The sequence below is a fragment of the Phocoena sinus genome, chromosome 1 (assembly GCF_008692025.1).
Source record: "Phocoena sinus isolate mPhoSin1 chromosome 1, mPhoSin1.pri, whole genome shotgun sequence".
Lineage (NCBI taxonomy): Eukaryota > Metazoa > Chordata > Mammalia > Artiodactyla > Phocoenidae > Phocoena > Phocoena sinus.
The window spans coordinates 138,421,890-138,442,332 of record NC_045763.1 but is presented as its reverse complement, the minus strand read 5'-3'; the positions used below and the strand labels follow the sequence as shown (position 1 = coordinate 138,442,332).

The window sequence follows — 20,443 nt, the reverse complement described above, 5'->3', positions numbered from 1 at the left end:
CCTGTGTCCCCTGCATTGGTAGGTGGATTCTTAACCACCGCGCCACCAGGGAAACCCTCACTGAGATTTCTTAGAGGAACATTTCATCCTCTTCAACCTAGGCTATAAAAACGACTTCCCACCTGGTGCCCCTCCCCAGTGCTCTCCCCCTCCAGTTCATTTTCCATGCCGTGTCAGTCTTTATCCATAAAGCATAGATCTGAGCACGCCATGGCTGCATTCAAGCCCTTCGGTGGCTCCCCTTTGAGTACGAGAGAAAGTCCAGCTCTTACAATGACATAGGAGGTTCGTGCTGATCTGACCCAAGTCCCTCTCCTGACTTCGTCTCTGCCCAGATGGCCCTTACACACATGCTGTTCTCTCTGCTCGTAATGCCCTCTTTGTCTTTCTTTTAATTAGGGGTTGGGGGCTGAGGAGGAGAACGCCCTCCTCAAAAGGCCTCCTGAAAAATCTAGCAAAAACATCACCTCCTCAAGTGAAGCCTTCCTTCCCAGACATCCACTGCCCAGAGTTCATCTCTGCCACTTCCATGATTCTAGGACACCCTGTCCTAACCTTGATCGCCTCATGTGTGACATGGCACTGTCACTTGCCCCTTCACGGCTACTTCTCTTTCAATAAACCACTCTCTTCAAGATGGGGAGCCACATTATTTGATAAGATGGGGCAGAACAGACCACGGCTGAGTGATACACAGCCCAGCTCATGGGGTTGGAATGTTGGGGCTGGAACTGGCCCCTTCGCTGTATGACCGTGGGAAGCTACTAAGCCTCTCCAAGGCTTACTTCGCTCATCTGTAAACGAGTGCAGTAAGAGTGCACCCCTCAGAGGGAACATGGAATGAAAGAAAAGTGGCACAATGCTGATATCCCACCAGTATTAACTATTATTATTATCTGATTCCAGGTACTCAGCACAGTACCTTTTACACAGTCAATAACTATTTATTGACTTTTTGAAAAGAATGGAAGAGTCACAATTCAAAGCCAGGATTCCAAGTCTACTTTCCCAAGTATAGTACAGCTGTTTCCATGCTGTATTTTATCTGATATGAAGAGCATTCCAGAGTTCCAGATGAGGAAATCAAGGACTGAGCCATTAAATCCAGATAGTACTCACTCAACCCAGGCTCGTGTATTTCCGCATCAGTGCTGTTGCTTCCGTGTTGGCTGTGGAGGGCTCTGGCCTATCCCTCACCCTCTGCTACCTCCCTGTGGCCATGTCAGGTCAGGCTATACAAACTTTTCCCTTGGAATTGCTTAGCTTTGCTCTCATTTTAAGTTGGCTCCTTCCTTTGGAATTGTATCCAAGAGGTATAACTTTTAGTTTTGTTTATTAATGCAGCTTAATAGAGGTGTGAAATTTCAATAGAACTGAAAATTATTAGCATAATTGCTAAGGTACCCCAGGGGGTACAGGGGTTAAAATTAGATTTCTTTAGCCAACAGGGCTGAAATCACCTTTAAAAACTGAAGCTCTTGGCGTGGATGTAGAGAGAAGGGAGACCTTGTGCAGAGTTTGTGGGATTGTAAGTTGGTGCAGCCAGGATGGAAAACAGTATGGAGCTTCCTCAAAAAATTAAAAATAGAACTGCCATATGATCCAGCAATTCTACTTCTTCTTCTTTTTTTTTTATTGTAGCTATATGAGATAACGGATGTTAACTAAACCTATTGTGGTAATCATTTCAGAGTATATGTGAATCAAGCCATCGTACTATATAACTTAAACTTCTAGAGTGATGTATGTCAATTATTTCTCAATAAACCTAGAGGGAATTCCCTGGCAGTCCAGCGGTTAAGACTCCGAGCTCCCAATGCCGGGGACCCAGGTTCGATCCCTGGTCAGGGAACGAGATCTCGCATGCTGCAACTAAAGGAGCCCACATGGGGCAACAAAGATCCTGCATGCCGCAACTAAGACCTGGCACAGCCAAATAAATAAATAAATATTTAAAAAAACCCAGTACCTACCTCATAAAGATTAGATTATATGATTTTATATATATATATATATATATATATATATATATATATATATATAAAGGGCTCAGAATAGTTCCTAGAGCATACTAAAGAGCTACATAAATGCTTGCTACCATCATCATTCTTCTTCTTCTTCTTATCATTATTATTAGTTCAGGTAGCAAAAGCGGCATGTGCAGAGACATGGTGGTGGGAAGCAGTGTGATGTGATGGGGACCTGGATGGTAGTAGTGGTGATGCCCATGAGGAATCAGGACAGTCAGGGACCATATCAGGACCTGAAATCATGTTACATATTGCATTTCTCAATTATTTATGATCTATTTCTGCCTACTAAGATGCAAGCTCCAGGAAGACCCCCACGAGGCACTTGTGTGATAAATCACTGTATCCCAAGCATTTAGAATAGTCACTGGCAACATAGTCACTGGCAACATCAATTGAGCAAATGATGGGTTAAGGATTTTGAACATTGTCCTGTACACTATGGCGAGTCAGTGAAGCAGGTATTACTAGATTAGAGGCTGAGAAGCAAGTCATCAGTTTCTTCCAGTAAGCGATAGTAAGGGCTGAGGTAGTCATCCCCTGGCAGATGAAAGTAGGAGACTTGGGATTGGAATGAGAATGGGGAGTGGCATTCAGGGGGTGGTGCCATTCATGGGGATGGAGAAAAAGGAAAGGAGCAGATTTAGGGAGAGATGAGAATCTCTGTTTGGGACATGTTCTAGATTTGTGGGTCTGAAGTTCAGCAGAGAGGCTGGGGCTAGAGAGAGAGGCTTGGGAGTCACCGGGGTGTAAGGGGCAACAGAGGTCGAGAGTCTGGATGGCGTGCCGCTGGTGACCAACATGTCACCACACCTTGCTCGCTGTTCATGGCCCTCTAGGAAGTTTGTCTCCCGGCAAGACTGGATGTTCTTTGAGGACAGGAACACTTCCCATTGTAGCCTTCAGTATACAGCGTGCATCTCCATGCTAGGAAAATGGTCAGGAACAGAACTTCTAGAGCAGAAAGGAATCTTAAAAACCATATTAACATGAGAGAATGAGGCCCAACATTGTTCAACCACTTGCCTGTGGTCACTCAGCAAAACAGCCACCGCTCTGGCTGCAGGACGAGGTCTTAAGACTGCCAGACTTGCGCCCTTTCCAGGAGGCCACATTGCCTCGGGGTGGTGAGTTGACAGCACCCAGGTGAGTGAAGGAGCTTGGGCTTTGGGCTGATCTAGCTTCCTGGAGCCTCAGTTTCATCATCGTCAGGATTGTTAGGGGTTGATTGGGTCCGAGTCTCTTGTGATGCAATGAACATAGTGCCGGGCACCCTGTCGGTGCTCAATAAATGTTTATTTACCATTCATTTCCCTCAAGAAGATAGGGGGTTTGGAACAACGTGGTCAGGTTGGAGCTGTGACCTGAAAGGCTGAAGGCTGAGCAGCCACCGAATAAATACATGTATATGTATAACTGAATCCCTTTGCTGTACACCTGAAATTAACATATTGTTAATCAACTATACTCCAATAGAAAATAAAAGGTTAGAAAACAAAAGAGCCACCGCTTTCCTCTAGGAGGTTTAAAGGTGCAACTAGCTCAGGCCACCTCTGCCGAGTGTAGGCGTGGTCAGTGTCCCCTCCCTCCTCCTTTCACTCTCCTTTCTAGGCTCCGCCCCGGCTGGCTCGCTTCTCGACGCTCCAGCCCCAGAAAGGACTGTTTCCTTGCTGGCTACAGTGTTTTTTTTGAGGGTTAGGTTGTGCCAGAGAAATAACCAAGGAAGAGGCGTCTGTGTTTAGAAGGTAAGGTGGGCAGAAGGAGAAGAGCTGGGAAAGCTTGAGAAGTTGTTTTCTTTGAAGGATTCCTTGGGCTTTGGGGACTGGAGATGACAGTGGGTGTAGAACTGGGGGAGAGGAGAGAGCTCACAGAGCCAGCTGGTCAGCCCCAGGGGGCCCTTTGGGCCTGAGCCCAGCTGAGATTCCCAGGGTTCTGTGACAATCCACACATTGTTTATGGAAGTCATCTCAGTTTATCAGGAACATCTTGTCATGTGGAGAAAATGAAACTGAAAGCAGGACTCTTCCCTTGCAGTGTTTTTGATGGGTTATTTTCATTTTCTACTCTGATATTTCACTTGGGGGTTCTTTTATTATTATTATCATTATCGTCATTTTTATTTGCATTTCCTCAAAAGGAGTCCAAGATGTGGTATTCTTAAACGATTGTTTACACTGAAGTTAGCAGTTGGAGTGGGCTGGAATAAATAAAAGACCGGAGGAGGAAAGAAGTTCGAAGAAACCCTGAGTCTTCCAGGTTTCTCCGAGATTCTTTCCTTCTCTGGTCCTTTATTCCAGCCCACCTCACACTCACTGTCACCGGAAGTGTTTACACAAACATTGGGTCCAGAGAGTTCATTACCGGGTGATTGTGCTTCCGCTGCACATTTGATTAGACCTCTGAGGCAAGGGCTTTGACACTGTCGGAGGGGGTGAGATTGCTGAAAAATGGTTGCTCTGTGAATTTTGCAGCGGATGTAGTTATGTAAATATTCAGGTAACAGTTTGCTGCCATCTGCTGTTTGAATTGGGTCTAAATTTCTCAGAGCTGATCAAGGGCAGTTGGATTAAACTGACACCCCAGGTTCCCTATTTGTGTAGTGTGTATATGCACATGGGTGGGGAGACTGGGATTTGTTAACTTTTGTTTTCATAAACGGACGAATTAGCTCTACCATTTATTGAAGGCTTAATATTTCCCCCTCTCCCTACTTCAATGCACTTTATAGGGGGGACTGTATTTATTGTTGCCCCCATTTGAGGGAACAGAAAATTGAGACTTAATAATCTAAGGTTACACGATTAGGAAGTAAGAGTCTAGAATTACACGACCAGGGGCTCAAACTTCGATCTTGCTGAGTTGGGAGTCCGAGTTCTTAACCATACTCTACACTAGTTTGAATAGGACTGCACACATGCAAAGAACCAGGAATGTGCTGAGCGTGTTCAACCAGAAACACAAACTGATGAAAAACACATATTTTCTTATTAAATGAGGGTTCTGGTTTTTTTAAAAGGCCATCTATTTCTAGTAAGAGTATGTTTATATGGCATTGGGGAAAAATGTATTAATATAGGTTGAGAATCCTAAAAACAATCATAGCCTTTGACTCGGCATTCAGTTCTTTGAAATCTATCATAAGAAATCTATTATAAGATCTGTCATAAGAAAATAAGCTAAAGTAAGCTCTATATTTGCTCCAACATTATTTTGAATTGTGAAAAAAATAATCATTTTGAAACTCTGTTTTAAAAGTTATTTTAAAAATTTGCTCCATAGTAGAGAACTGAAAAACCTCTCTGATGGCATGTTGCATAGCCATCAAAATGTTTTAAAACACTTGTAGGGCTTCCCTGGTGGCGCAGTGGTTGAGAATCCGCCTGCCGATGCAGGGGACACGGGTTCGTGCCCCGGTCCGGGAAGGTCCCACATGCCGCGGAGCGGCTGGGCCCGTGAGCCATGGCCGCTGAGCCTGCGCGTCTGGAGCCTGTGCTCTGCAACGGGAGAGGCCGCAACAGTGAGAGACCCGCGTACCGCAAAAAACCCCCCAAAAAATCCCACTTGTAATAACATAGGACATTATTTATAATAAGGCATTAAATGAAAGGAGGCAGGATACAAAGTTACTTACAGAGCATGAGCCCAACTATTTTTTTAAAAATCTATAGAAATATACTAAAATATTAACAATACCTGTTCCTGGGCAGTGGGAGAATAAAGTAATAATTTTCTTGTTTAAAATTTATATATATTTATAATATTCTATAATAAAAATTTCTATAATAGATGTATTTTGAAAAAGTTGCTAGTAAAATTAATTTCTCAAATTCAAATGTTTTCGTTTTTTTATAAATTTATCTATTTTTGGCTGCATTGGGTCTTCGTTGCTGCGTTCAAGCTTTCTCTAGTTGCTGCGAGCGGGGGCTACTCTTCGTTGCGGTGCACAGGCTCCTCATTGCGGTGGTTTCTCTTGTTGTGGAGCATGGGCTCTAGGCGCGTGGGCTTCAGTAGTTGTGGCTCACGAGCTTAGTTGCTCCACAGCATGTGGTATCTTCCCGGACCAGGGCTCGAACCCGTGTCCCCTGCATTGGCAGGCAGATTCTTAACCACTGCACCACCAGGGAAGTCTAAATGTTTTCTCACTATTATAAAATTATGAAGTTCCTCTCTCATCTCCAGGTGGAAAGTCGGAAGACTTCAAGAGTATTGTCCTTCCTGATACTGGTGGTCTGTAGCCAGATAATTCTGATTTACCCTGACAGGATTTTCTAAGAGTTCCACGTCTCTTTGATCAAATCCCAAGGAGATAAGTTTTTCATTTTCTTGAAAAAAAGGCAAAAAATTTGTAACCAGTGGTATTTACCATCATGGAGACCAAGAGCCCTAACAATCCTCAGGAAAGACCCACACCCTCTACTAACGGGAGGGTTTCAGAGGAAGACAACCATTTGTTGATTAAAGCTACTAAAGAAGATGACATTGAGCTGGTCCAGCAATTGCTAAAAAAAGGGGCTGATGCCAATTTCCAGGATGAAGAATGGGGCTGGTCACCTTTGCATAATGCAGTACAAAGTGGCAACGAGGACATTGTGGATCTTCTGCTTAACTATGGTGCTGAGCCTTGTCTGCGGAAGAGGAACGGGGCCACTCCCTTCATAGTTGCTGGCATCACTGGAAACGTGAAGGTGCTCAAACTTTTATTTCCGAAAGTAGCAGATGTCAATGAGTGCGACGTTCATGGCTTCACAGCTTTCATGGAAGCCTCTGCATATGGTAGAGTCGAAGCCTTAAGATTCCTGTATAAGAATGGAGCAAAGGTGAATTTGCATCGAAAGACAAAGCAGGATCAAGAGAAGATTAGGAAAGGAGGGGCCACTGCTCTCATGGATGCTGCTGAAGAAGGGCATGTAGATGTCGTGAGGATCCTCCTTCACGAGATGGGGGCAGATGTCAATGCCCGAGACAATATGGGCAGAAATGCTTTGACCTATGCTCTTCTGAACTCTGACAATGAGAAGGTGAAGGCCATTACTCGCCTTCTGCTGGACTGTAAGGTTGATGTCAGTGTGAGGGGGGAAGGAAAGAAGACGCCCCTGATCCTGGCAGTGGAAAAGAAGAACCTGGGTTTGGTACAGATGCTTCTGGAACAAAAACATATAGAGATCAATGACACAGACAATGAGGGCAAAACAGCACTGCATCTTGCTGTTGAACTCAAGCTGAAGGAAATCGCCCAGTTGCTGTGCCACAAAGGAGCCAGAACAGATTGCGGAGACCTTCTTGCCATAGCAAGGCGCAATTATGATCATGACCTTGCAAAGTTTCTTCGCCAGCATGGAGCCGTAGAAGATTTTCACCCTCCTGCTCAAGACTGGAAGCCGCAGAGCTCACGTTGGGGGGAAGCCCTGAAACATCTCCACAGGATATACCGCCCTATGATTGGCAAACTTAAGATCTTTATTGATGAAGAATATAAAATTGCTGACACTTCTGAAGGGGGCATCTACCTGGGGTTCTATGAAGACCAAGAGGTAGCTGTGAAGCTATTCTATGAAGGCAGCACACATGGACAAAATGAAGTCTCCTTGTTGCAGAGCAACCGAATCAACAGTAATGTGGTGACATTCTATGGCAGTGAGAACTACAAGGGCTCTCTGTATGTGTGCCTCGCCCTGTGTGAACACACACTGGAGGAGCACTTGGCCGACCACAGAGGGGAGGCTGTGCAAAATAAGGAAGATGAGTTTGCTCGAAATGTCCTCTCATCTCTATTTAAGGCTGTTGAGGAACTACACCTGTCTGGATACACTCACCAGGATCTGCAGCCACAAAACATGTTAATAGGTAAGTCCCCAGTGTTCTCTCAGAAACGTAGGGCCTTTTGTTACGAGAGGAAAGGATTTTCATGGCAGAACAGGGAAGAACTAGAGTCAGTGTGGATTGTTCAGTTTGAGGATTAATGTAACAAATCGACAGTGACAGTGCAACCTCTCCTGCTACCAGGTATAACCCGTATTCCACGTGGAGGTCGAGGATGCCAATGGAATAGCAGGCTAACCTTATATTGCCCTTGGCAAATACGAATTTGTAGGTCTTGGATGGAGCCAGCTCCAGAAGTTTGAATTCTTAGAGTAGTCTGCAAGTCAGGGAACCTAGAAAGTGTGTTCCTTCAGAGAAGGTGGCAGTTACAGTGAAACTTAATGGCAAAGCTGAGGTTAAAATTGGGATCCAGGTTAAGATGTGACACGGTGAAACATACTGCAAGCAGACCGAACAAGTCAGCGTCCACTGCTGCAAACCGAAACCAAAATAAACTGAAGCAACATTCAAAGATACAAGCAGAGCTGAGGGCTTCGCTGGTGGCACAGTGGTTAAGAATCCGCCTGCCAATGCAGGGGACACGGGTTCTAGCCCTGGTCCAGGAAGATCCCACCTGCCGCAGAGCAACTAATCCTGTGCGCCACAGCTACTGAGCCCGCAAGCCACAACTACTGAGCCCGTGAGCCACAATGACGCACCTAGAGCCCATGCTCCACAACAAGAGAGGCCACCACAATGAGAAGCCTGCACACTGCAACGAAGAGTAGCCCCTGCTCGCCGCAACTAGAGAAAACCTGCACAGCAACGAAGACCCAACACAGCCAAACAAACAAACAAACAAAAAAACGAAGCAGAGTAGGGAACAAATGTATGGACCCCAAGGGGGGGAAAGTGGGGGGGCAGCGAGATGAATTGGGAGACTGGGATCGACATATATACACTAATACGTATAAAATAGATAACTAAGAACCTGCTGTATGAAAAATAAATAAAATAAAATTCAAAACTTCCAAAAAAAAAAAAAAAAAAAACACAAGCAGAGCTGAGTGTAAAGTCCCAGGGGGCAAGGTGGGACAGTAAAAAGAGCCTTGGCTTCAGCCATATTTAAGGAGCCTTGCAGCCTTGTCCCACCACTTTGTAGCTTTGTAACCTCAAGCAAGTTGCTTAATTCTGTGAGCATTGGTTTCCTCACTTGAGACCGATAATGCCTCCTTCATAAGGTTGTTATGAGGTCTAAGTGCAGTATGTCAAATGGACAAGTCATCTGTACATTGTAAGTGCCCAACAAAGGCCAGGTACTTGTCTAGAGGGCTAAGCAGAAGCAGATACCTAACCTACAGACATGCACTGACATTTAAGCTTGGTGTAAGGGACCAGGGCAAAAAGAAGATGTGGGTACTGAGAGTCAGAGAACGGTACTTAAGGTCCTGGAAGAGAGAAATAGGTAGACGTAAGATCTGGTTTCAGTGTGAGGACAGGTGTTTGTGGCACTCCTTCCTGGTTTTAAGCAACTTCGCTGGGGAGACTGACAAGGGCCAGAAATATGTGCAACTCTACCCAGTAAGGAAGAGTCTTTGAGGTTCAGCCAAAGGTGAGGTCCTTCCCAAGTTTACCTGCTGATCTTGATGCAAAAGGATCACACATCACGTTCTAAAGAAAAATAAGTTGTGACTACCTATTCTTTGAAATTTCTAGCACCACTTCTTCCATTCTTAAGCTTGAACAGTAAAGAACTGATTATATGTCTGCCTCAAGGTGGCGAACCTAGCACATACTGCAGACTCTTCCCTGTATTAAATCCCTCAAATGATGGGAAAAGATTTTTAAATGAATTCATAACTGAGATCAACATTAAAAAAAGAATTCCTAGAGGACAAAATCCTTGAAGAATCATGGAGAGACTAAACATAGATAGGATGGGATTGAAGAATAATACAGGAGTCCAGGACAAATGCAGGAAGCCACAGATAAACATTACTTATGAACGTAGGAACATTGTAGAAAAGTGCCACTCCAAAGTGATGGAAGCCAGAAGCAGGAGAGGACCAAGGACCAGCTAGCAGGCAGATTGCTGCGACAGTCGACACTAGGAAGATCAAATCCTGGGCTTCCCCTCTTCCCCAGGGACCAAGCATCTATGACAGACCTTTCTTCTACAGACAGGGGGACTGCTTGAGACACTGGGTCATTGGTGATATCAAGAGAAACAAAGAGCAGTTAAACATGCAAGATTTCTGCCAAAGCAGCTACTAAGTGGCATGTCCTGCTTACCCCCAAGCTTCACTGAATAAAATGCAAAGCAGAAGCTCTGACGACTGCTTCCATCCCTCCACTCTGTTGGGTGGCATTAACAGAAACAACTCACAGGACGTCAGGGAGTCTCAACCGCAAAGTAAGGCTTACAGTCGAAAATCACTTAGGATATTTAAGAGGTGCCAATACTGTGAAAGAGAGGCATGAAACAGAAGAATTTACACCCAAAGAAACATAGCTAACCAAATGTGTAAGTTTCCATGGCTGTTAAAAGAAATTGTCACAAATCTGGTGGCTTAAAACAACAGGAATTTAATCTCCCACAGTTTTGGAGGCCAGAAGTATGAAACCAATTCCACTGGCACCAAATCAGGTGTCAGCAGGGCCAAATTCCCTCTCTACACTGTAGTACAGAAACTGGGCATAAGCATTAAAACTTATTATAGCACTTTAACAATGTCTGTTGAAACTAAAAATAAAAAATTGGGGCGTGTAAAAAACAAATCAAATGTTAGAAGAGATGTGAGGTATTCCATTAGGTACTTTCAAATTTCAGTAGCAGAAAACTCGACTCCAAGTGGCTTAAATAAGTGAAGGGAATTTATCACTTCAAATAATTGAAAGTCGTCTGTGGTTTATGATCTGCATCCCATCTGCCCCTTCAACCTCATCACAAGCAACTTTCTGATTCTGTCCCTCCTCCCTAAGTGCACACTTGGGCCTTCCTTCCGCCAGAGTGGAATTCTCCACGCATTCCTATCTGGAATTCTCTCTTCCCTCTGTTCCCCATTCCACTCACCTACCCAAATTCTACTTTCTGATCTTTTCTGTCTAGGCGTCTCTTCCTTTTTGTTTTTTTGGCTGCACCATGCGGCATGTGGGATCTTATTTCCTCAACTAGAGGTTGACCCCATGCCCCCTGCAGTGGAAGTTTGGAGTCCTAACCACCGAACCAGCAGGGGATTCCCTAGGCATCTCTTCCTTAAGGAAAACTTCTCCACCCTCCCCGCACCCCCACCCCAGCCATGTAGCTCTTCTTGTGATACACTTTTAGGGCATCCTGCACTTTTGGCTAGCATTTTCAAAATTGCAATTAATTTAATGTTTATCCTCCTTTAGTATCGGTCTCCTTGCCCAGAGACTCTAAACTCTGTAGGGCCAGGACTGTGTTCTCCTTCCTCACCATCATTTTTTTCCCCTCACTAAACACTTGTTGAATGATTTAATGGGTTCCTTTTTGTTAGACTCTGAGTTTCCTCACAACTGTGATGTCTAAGTTCATAATGAGAGGAGTTTGAGAAGCACACAGTTGTACTGGCCATCATTCTATGTGGGGTTACCCAACCTTCCTCTCAGACTCCTTTAAGCCACCTCTTCGAGGACAAATTACTGACTCACCCACCTTTCATTTTGTTCCTGACCTCTCTCATCCATGCATCCCTCTTTCTGAGGACTTAGTGGCTTCCTTTAAGGGAGGAAGATTCTGAAGGGGACAAGGAGACAGTGACTCATTACAAGCACATGGCTTATTCGTGGTAACAGATTACAATGTCTTAGTGGGCAGTGACTAGTGGGCTTGATTTGGTGGAATGCTATGCTTAAGGTGGTCTTGGATTCGGATCCTTGTTGTTTGGTTGTTCTTTAGCTATAGGATGTAACCTTAACTCCTGCCAGCAGCTTCTTTACAGATCTGTGCTCTTTGACCCCAGGAGTTGCATGACTGGGGAGCTGGTTATACTTATCCCCATGCTTCCCCGCCCCTTGGCTTGGAACAAATAAAATGTAAGTCCTGCTCTTGACAGATACCTGAGAGATCAAACGACACAGTGCACATGACAGGGTTTTGAGAAGCAAACAACAAAGCAGATATGAGCTTATCATTGTCTTCCTCAGAGATGATAGATTGTACATTGTGTTACAGACTTATTTAAATTAATTACAGCATATGGAGAATGAGGATTTTCAATGCATCTCTACAAACCATCCCTTAGATTACAAGAATGGCGCTTACCTGGCAGATTTCGATAAAAGCATCAAGTGGACCGGAGATCCACAGGAAATCGAGAGAGATCTAGAGGTAATTTCTACAAACAATTTACTTTTCCATCTTTCTGCTTCCTTCTTTGTTCATTACCTTACTCCCTGTGGCCAGTTAGAGGATGTTCCTATTTCAACCAGAAGGAAAGACATTTCACGGCATTTCCCTGGTACTCACTGCCTTCACTCCCTTGCAGACAGCCAAGTGGGTGTGGGGTTGACCATCGCTGTGGCCCCTTTCTCTATCTCTTTAGATCTCTCTCTGACCCCACAGGCTGAATAGTAAATACACCGAACATGCCACAGTGCTTCCAGAATTACAGCCAGGAGATTTTCTCCAAAATAATTCCACAATTCCTGTAGGAGGTATTTTCTGCCTAAAGACAAAGTAAATGAGATTTCTTTTCCCACTCTATTCAAACACGTGTGCCAAACTCCTAGGAGGGCCAGCGACTAAGGCCCTCTCAAGCACAGCGGAGGGATGGGATCGATCCGCAACTCAAGAGACTAAACTTGGCCCCAAAGATTAAGATCCTGAAAGAACTGTTTCTCCAGAGACAGAACAGAGACGTAGCCTCTGCAGACCACGGCTCCCAGATAGATTCTGAGCTTGTCAGCGCAGCTCTCGCCTGGAGTTTTCCAGGGCGCTGAACTTCCAACCCAATAGACAAGAACTCTCCATCCATGCCTGGCCTTTCTGGTTCAGTGGCTCCAGATTTTAGCTCCTTCACTGACTGGTGTCCTTCCCAGTGCAGTTTCTATGCTGGCCTCCTTCCTGGTCCTTCCTCCCTTGCTGTGCCCTGACTCCTGGGGCCTTCACTCTATTCTGTGGGACCTGGTTTGGCTCCTTTATCTGTGGCCTGACATAGGCCCGACCCAAAGTCCCAGTTCCCAGCCAGGCTCTGAGCATCCCCCTTGTTTAAAACCTTCTCCCTTTCCCCTGTTTATCTAAATTCTATCCATACTTTGAGGTCTACCTCAAATTCCTCTTCCTCTAAGCAGTCTGCCCTGACAACTCTGGCCTGGGATTATCTTTTGTTCCTTATAAACCTAAACCTATAAACTATACTACCTTGAAGGGGTAGTATCCTAAACTATACTACCTTGAAGAGTTCTCTATGCACAAGCCCATGCCTTCTCTCCCTGACCAGGCTGTGGAATCTCCTCGAGATTCTACCCGTTTTCCATTTGCTCATAGCCTGTGCCACACCCTCCAAAGTTCCCCAAATAGAGTGATAATTCATAAGTGCTTTTGGCTTGATTTATGGCTTTTGTGTAGGCCCTGGGACTGCTGGTCCTGTACGTGGTAAACCAGGGAGACATTTCTTTTGAGAGTCTGAAGGATCTAAGAACTGAAGAGTTGATTCAACTTTCTCCAGATGAGGAAACTTCGGACCTCATTCATCACCTGTTCTCCCCTGGGGACAATGTGAAGGACCTTCTGAGTGGCCTGCTGGGTCATCCCTTCTTTTGGAGTTGGGCGAGGTAAGGAAAACTGAGTGTATATTACAGGCCTCCAGGACAGAGACAGTGAGCGTATTAGTCAGGGCTCTTTATATATGTACAAAATAAGGAAATGCCTCATGCAATATTGGGGCTGAGAAGTTCCACTATTTGCCATCTTCAAGCTGGTGACCCAGGAAAGCCAATGGTGTAATTTAATCTGAATCCAAAGGTCTGGGAACCAGGGGAGCCGAAGATGGAGATTCCAGTAAGGGTCTGAAAGCCTGAGAACTGGGACAGCTGAGGGCAAGAGAAGAGCCATGTCCCAGCTGAAGCAACCAGGCAGAGAGGGGCGAATTTCCCCTTTCGTTCTAGGCAGGCCCTCCATAGATTCGATGATGCCCACTCACATTGGGGACGGCCATCTGCTTTACTGAGTCCACTGGTTCAAATGCTAATCTCCTTGGAAACGTCCTCACAGACACATCCAGAATATTTAATCTGGGCCTTGTGTGGTCAGTGACATTAACACATAAAATTAACCATCATGGTGAGGTGGGCAGGAGTCAGGCTGGGAGTCAGCAGACCCAGGCTTTTCTCTCAGCTTGGCATTTCCTGGGTGGGTGTCATTGGAGCAGTGACTTAACTTCTCTGGATCTGGTTTTCTCCATTGAAGAATAGAAAAAGGATGAGGGAAAACAGAGAGAGAGAGAGCTCTCCCCTTATGCAGATTTTAGAGACATGCTTTTACTACTCCTATCAAAAGCCAAAATCTAATAGTTCTGTAAAGAGTGGGAAGGATGGGACAACCGTGATGATTCTGTCATTCTCAGCCGCTACAGGACCCTTAGGGATGTGGGAAATGAATCAGACATCAAAAAGAGAAATGCTAAAGGCAAGATCCTCCGGCTTCTGCAACCTGGAACATCTGAAGTTTCCACAAGTTTTGACCAGTGGACAACTAAGGTGTGAACAACTCCTATGGTCTTGGAGTTACTCCAGGAATAAGAATCTGTGTCATGTGTTATGTTGGTTTTCCTAACTTTTTTATACTATGGGCCTGGCCCAACCAAGTGGTGAGAAAGGGGATTTTCCTCTCCCTCCTCCCATCCCAGGTCCCCTCTGCCCTTTTGAGTCTCTGCTCCAGGCCAGGCCCTCCTGAGAGACCATCCAGGCTCTTCTTTAGGATGGCCTTGTCACAGCCCAAGAGCCTTTTTCGTTTCTTTTCTTTTCTCTTTCTCTCAAGCCTTATTTTCTGAGCGAGGTCTGACTAATAATTCTATTTCCACTGTGACAAGAGCAGCTGATTAAATAGAGTTTAGCCCAAAGGAGGTACTCCCCCATGGGGCATTTCCATCTAGGGAGACTGGCTGCCTCTGCTGTCAATGAACAGCCCTGCCTGAGCATCCATATACACACCTATTTTCTGTATGAGAGAACAGAAAATGAAAAAAAAAAAAAGGAAAAAAAGATGATCTTTCAAATTCCTCCTCTTCCAGAGAAGGTCCACTCAATATAGTGGAACATAAAAATTAATCACCATTTCAGTCTAGTCAGTACTGTCAGAGCTTTCGTTATTATTAACGAGCAGACATCTATCAAGTACCAGTATGTGTTAGGCCCATGCAAGGTCAGAGATATACAAAACAGAGCACAGCATCCATGTGGGGCGGAGAGACCCACAGAATGATGGCTGTGGGATACATGCTGGGTACCCCAGGGACATGGGCAAAGCATTATGGGAAAATCCATAACTCTCAAGTCTTTGAGTGAGACCAGCAGCTTCTGTATCTTAAGCCTGATGTAGGACTCTTGCTTCTTCCAAACCTCTTCATTTCTGCATCTCATTTTGCTTTCCTTCCCTTGCTTGCCTCTAGACCACATATCACACTCATAATTGCTGGCTGAACGTCTCTCTTTCTTGCTACACAGTAAGTTCCACGAGGGCAGAGACCATCCGTTGTCTTGTCTGTCATTGTATTCTTGGCATGGAGTAGGTGTGCCATGACTCTTTGCTAAATGAATGTCTATAAAAGTTCAGCTAAAAATTAAACTTGTAGAAACAAAGACATTTGAAACCAGAGCAGATGATGGTAATAGCTAACGATCACGTAGTGCTAACTACATGGCAGCTGTAGTTCTCAGGACTTTCCATGAGTAACCACAGTTAATCTTTACAACAGCCTCTGAGGCAATTAGCTCCATCTTGCAGGTGGGTAAACTGAGGCACAGACAAGTGATTTGTTTCAAAGGCACAGAATCAGTAAAGGGTGCAGCAGGATTTGAAGCTGGGCACTCTGGCTTAAAGGCCATGTGCTAACCTGTAGCTGATAGAGATTGTCATCTTCTTTTTCTTTTCAATGTCTGAGACAGAGAAACAGTACTACAGGCAACAGAAAGGAGAAATCCAACCTCAAGAGTGGTTGCAAAAGTAGAAATAAGAGAAGTATAGAGCACAAAGCACAGAAGAAGCAGGTGATAAAAGCTATTGTTTCCCTTCTTTTCTCACTCTCCACTCGGTGTTAAATGGAGCATTATTTTCAGACCATACAGGAAAGTCATTCTCTTGAAGGTTAATTATCTGGCCTTTACTTTCTGTTTGAAAGCAGAAGCAAGGTTTGAGAAAATGCAGTGGTGTTGGGTAAATTATCAATCAAAGCCCAAAGGTCCAGAGGCATAAGAAGGAAGGACAGGATTGGAATGAAGAGGAAAGTACAAATAAAATGCTAAATATCACTAGAGAGATAAAGTTTATGGAGGTAATGGAATGTTATCAGTCATCAGATGTGATGATACAGGTGGGTTCTAAGGTGCAAAAATGTAATTTTAAAAAGTGTTTCCAGGGGCTTCCCTGGTGGCGCAGTGGTTGAGAGTCCGCCTGCTGATGCAGGGGACACGGGTTCGTGCCCCAGTGCGGGAAGATCCCACATGCCGCGGAGCGGCTGGGCCTGTGAGCCATGGCCGCTGAGCCTGCGCGTCCGGAGCCTGTGCCCCGCAACGGGAGAGGCCACAACAGTGAGAGGCCCGCGTACCACAAAAGAAATAAATAATTTAAAAAAAAAAAGTGTTTCCAGAGAACAAGATACAACAACGAGGAACCTGGGAGACAAGGGGGTTGGAGAAAATGGGGCTGAACCCAAAGACACAAGACTCTATCATCCAGAGAAAGGAGCCTCAGTTTTATTTATAAACATGAAAAATTATGGTAGAACTACTTTTTTATCCTCAGATAATTTACATAAGATTTTATTCTGATTGTACTTCAAATGACAAAAAGGATACCCAATCTACTGTAATAGAAGGTACAGAATTGAAAAGCGAATAGGAAAATAGAGATATAGAAAAAAAGATAATACAAATGAGACCAAATATTAAATGTGCCAATTCCCCTAGAGAAACATTTAAAACTGGTTAAAAATAAAAATATAAAAACGTATTTAATCAACAAGGTCCTACTGCATAGCACAGGGAACTATATTCAATACCCTCTAATAAACCATAATGGAAAAGAATGTGAAAAAGAATATGTATATATATGTATAACTGAATCACTTTGCTGTACCAGAAATTACAACATTGTAAATCAACTATACTTCAATAAAAAAATGGGGAGAAAAAAAAAAAAGGCCACGCGCTAAAGCAGCTCACTGCACAATGTTAATGGTGCCGTCAAGTCCACCAAATCATTTAATTGCCAAGGAAGTTGAGGCTCAGAGGTGGAACCCCTAATACTCAGGGCTGGAAAGCCAGAGGTTGGCAGAGCTGGAAAGAGAATTCTGTTCTTTTGTCTCCCAGTTCATTGGTTCTTTCCCTTAAATTTCATTGACATATGTGGAATTTTGATTGACTTCAAGTCTTATCTTGTTTTTGTTTTCATTTTCAGCTTTGTTGTCCTGTTGATTTTGGTGACTTGCCCATTTTCCTGGGCGTGCAACCAGTTTTCCAGTGTGGACTCCACCTTCTTCACATGGCTGCCTCTTCTCGCACACATACATGCTCAGCATTTCTCACATGTGCTCCACACATAGTACCCCCAGGCAGGCTTCTAGTCACCAGTTACTCTTCCTAAGGGACCCTCTGGCTTCATGGTTGTTGCATCTTATTCTCTTACTCCAGACTCTTTCTACCTATCAGAGCCATCTACAAGAGGAAGGCATTATTATTATTTTATTTTTTTGCGGTATGCGGGCCTCTCACTGTTGTGGCCTCTCCCATTGCGGAGCACAGGCTCCGGACGCGCAGGCTCAGTGGCCATGGCTCACGGGCCCAGCCGCTCCGCGGCATGTGGGATCCTCCCGGACCGGGGCACAAACCCGTGTCCCCTGCACCGGCAGGCAGACTCTCAACCACTGTGCCACCAGGGAAGCCCAGGAAGGCATTATTAATATGATAGCAGCTGCCCTGGGACACCTAGGGACAAGGAGAAACATGTAACCTTTGGAAACATAATTACAAACAAAACAAAACAAAGAACAACCACGCTCACTATGGTAATGGCTGCAACGCCTGGTTTCAGTCAGGACAACCCTCTTGAAGGAGGAGATGTAATCAAGTATGAATTTGGAAGGGTGGCCACAAGGATAGTGCTACTGTAGAGAATAGTGAGCAAATTTCCTCGTATAGTAGCCAACGATTTCCTAAACCATGTTTTAATGTAGTTAATTTCTATGAAAACAATTCTCTTGGAAAATAGATACACGCATTTAAAGTTATTTATAATTCCACATCCAAACACAACTACGGTTAGCGTTGTGGTGTACGGTGCTTACTTCCATTCTTTTCTTTGTATGAATTTGCTTTATCAATTAGTGGAAAATTTGACATATATTCAAATTTGTATTCTGCCTTTTTGTATTAACATTCAGGATATATTTTGTGTTGCTACCACATTTCTGTGTAATGTTTTTTTAGATTGACAAATTTGTGATGGAAAAAATGAATGACTTTTATACAAAATGCAACAAAGGTGTTTATCGGGACACCGTGGGTGACCTGCTGAAGTTCATCCGGAATTTGGGAGAGCACATCAATGAAGCAAAGAATCGACAGTAAGTCATGTATGAGGAGTCATGTATGAGATGAGATGAGAATAATTGAAAAATAATTTATATCTGCTAATTTGATAGAAAGAAGAAAAGTTATTTTGATGAAAGTCATTCCTCCTTCTGTGTGGAAAAGGGCCATCACAAGGGTCTTACAGTCAACAGTGGACATGCCCTGCAGGTTCTCCTCTTCCTTTTCAATTTTTGCTGAGCCCCCTTTAACAGTAGGCTAGCAATTCTTGTGTGAAGAAACACAGGGGACTGCGTGGCTGGGTAAAGCGAATGTAGCATTAGAAGAGTAGCCCTGTGTTAATCCAATTAGCTTTCGCTACCAAAATTCTTAGCTCTAAACTCACAAAATACTTGCAGTTTTGAGGGATTTTTTGGATTTCAGCATTGTAGATAAGGGATTGTGGGATAGTATTATGTTCATTTTATGGATAATAAAACTAAGGTTCATAAAACTTAAGTTGCCAAAGTTTAGTCCATTAGTTGGAGAGTCAGGAGATGAATCTTGCTCTGTCAGATTCCAAAGTCCTCATTTATTCTGCTATAGAAACCAGGGGAGCAAAAAAGATTTCCAGGGCCATATGCTATAAAGGGGGGATGCAGAGTTTGGGGCAAGCATATCAAAATATTTATGTTTCATTTCAGGATGAAGTCAATAATTGGAGAACCTTCCCAGTATTTTCAGGAGAAATTTCCCGATCTGGTCATGTATGTCTATAGGAAACTACAGAACACAGAATACACAAAGCATTTTCCAAAAACTCACATCTAAATAAGCCTAGGTGTGATGGAGGTGGTGGTGGTGAGCACGCTGGCCAGCCCTAGGGCCTCTTGAATTCAGGGAAGTACTTTTTTACTGTGTAATCCTGGGCGAGTCACAACTCTCTGGGCCTCTTGACATTTTTTTTTTTTTTTTTTTTGCCCACACCACGTGGCATGTGGGATCTTAGTTCCCCTACCAGGGACTGAAGCCATGCCCCCTGTAGTGGAAGCATGGAGTCCCAACCACTGGACCACCAGGGAATTCCCTGAGCCTTTTGACTAACCTGGTTGCTTGTGAGCAATGAATTGGATAGCTGATGTGTCAGTTCCTGGTGCCGTGCTCAGCATTCTCCACGTTTATAACAAAAAAAAGCATATGCTCAAACTACTCTAGTCCTTTTCAAGGGTCAAGCTTAGTGGCAGGAGCTGGGAGAGCATCCTGCTAAGATTCCTCTTGTCAACTGCACCAAAGGAGTGAGTTCCTAAACCTCTAATGCTTTATGTTTTACATCAATTATCTCATGTAATTCTCCCAACAACCTTGCAAGATAAGATTAATATCCCCTTTTAGGAACTGAAGAGCCTGAGAGACTCAGGGAAATTGAACTACTTGCCCCAGATTATACAACTTGCACAGAGCGCGGTATAAATGGACACGGTGTTATTGTTACCTCTCACTCGGCACCTTAGAACTTAATTGATAGCTCAGAGCTCTTCTACATGAGACCCAAAAGGTCAAATGGGCTCTGGGTGGCTCATTCATTCATTCAATATTTGTTGAGCACTAACTAGTATAAGTCTAAGCACCAACTGGATGAAATGCACTCCTTCTAGAATCACCTGTGTTGGTTTTCTATTATGTCAAGGCTGTATTTCTCAACTGTAGGCAATCTTGCCCTTCAGGGGCCATTGGGCAGTTAAAATGTCTGTCAAAGCTGAGGGTAGGGGGTTGTACTGGCATCTAGTAGATAGAGGTCAAGGATGCTGCTGAACGTTCTATGATATGCACAGGATAGCACCCCCGAAACACAGAATTATCCGGAAGAA

The 20,443-nt window shown here is 44.2% G+C and overlaps 1 protein-coding gene across 4 annotated transcripts; it reads left to right on the top strand.

Annotated features, from left to right (window-relative positions):
* Positions 1-3,625: 3,625 nt before the first annotated feature.
* Positions 3,626-20,112, top strand: RNASEL (ribonuclease L). Of its 4 annotated transcripts, XM_032644964.1 has the most exons (8): positions 3,626-3,775; positions 6,210-7,874; positions 12,095-12,180; positions 13,420-13,625; positions 14,417-14,549; positions 18,495-18,631; positions 18,710-18,806; positions 19,280-20,112. In XM_032644964.1, the coding sequence occupies exons 2-8, from the start codon at positions 6,398-6,400 to the stop codon at positions 19,352-19,354; spliced, it is 2,211 nt and encodes a 736-aa protein (XP_032500855.1). In that variant the 5' UTR covers positions 3,626-3,775; positions 6,210-6,397; the 3' UTR covers positions 19,355-20,112. The 4 variants fall into 4 exon arrangements, with proteins under 4 accessions (XP_032500855.1, XP_032500866.1, XP_032500874.1 ...); XM_032644975.1 differs by lacking the exon at positions 18,710-18,806; XM_032644983.1 differs by lacking the exon at positions 19,280-20,112 and having other exon boundaries at positions 18,710-19,042.
* The last annotated feature ends 331 nt before the right edge of the window (positions 20,113-20,443 follow it).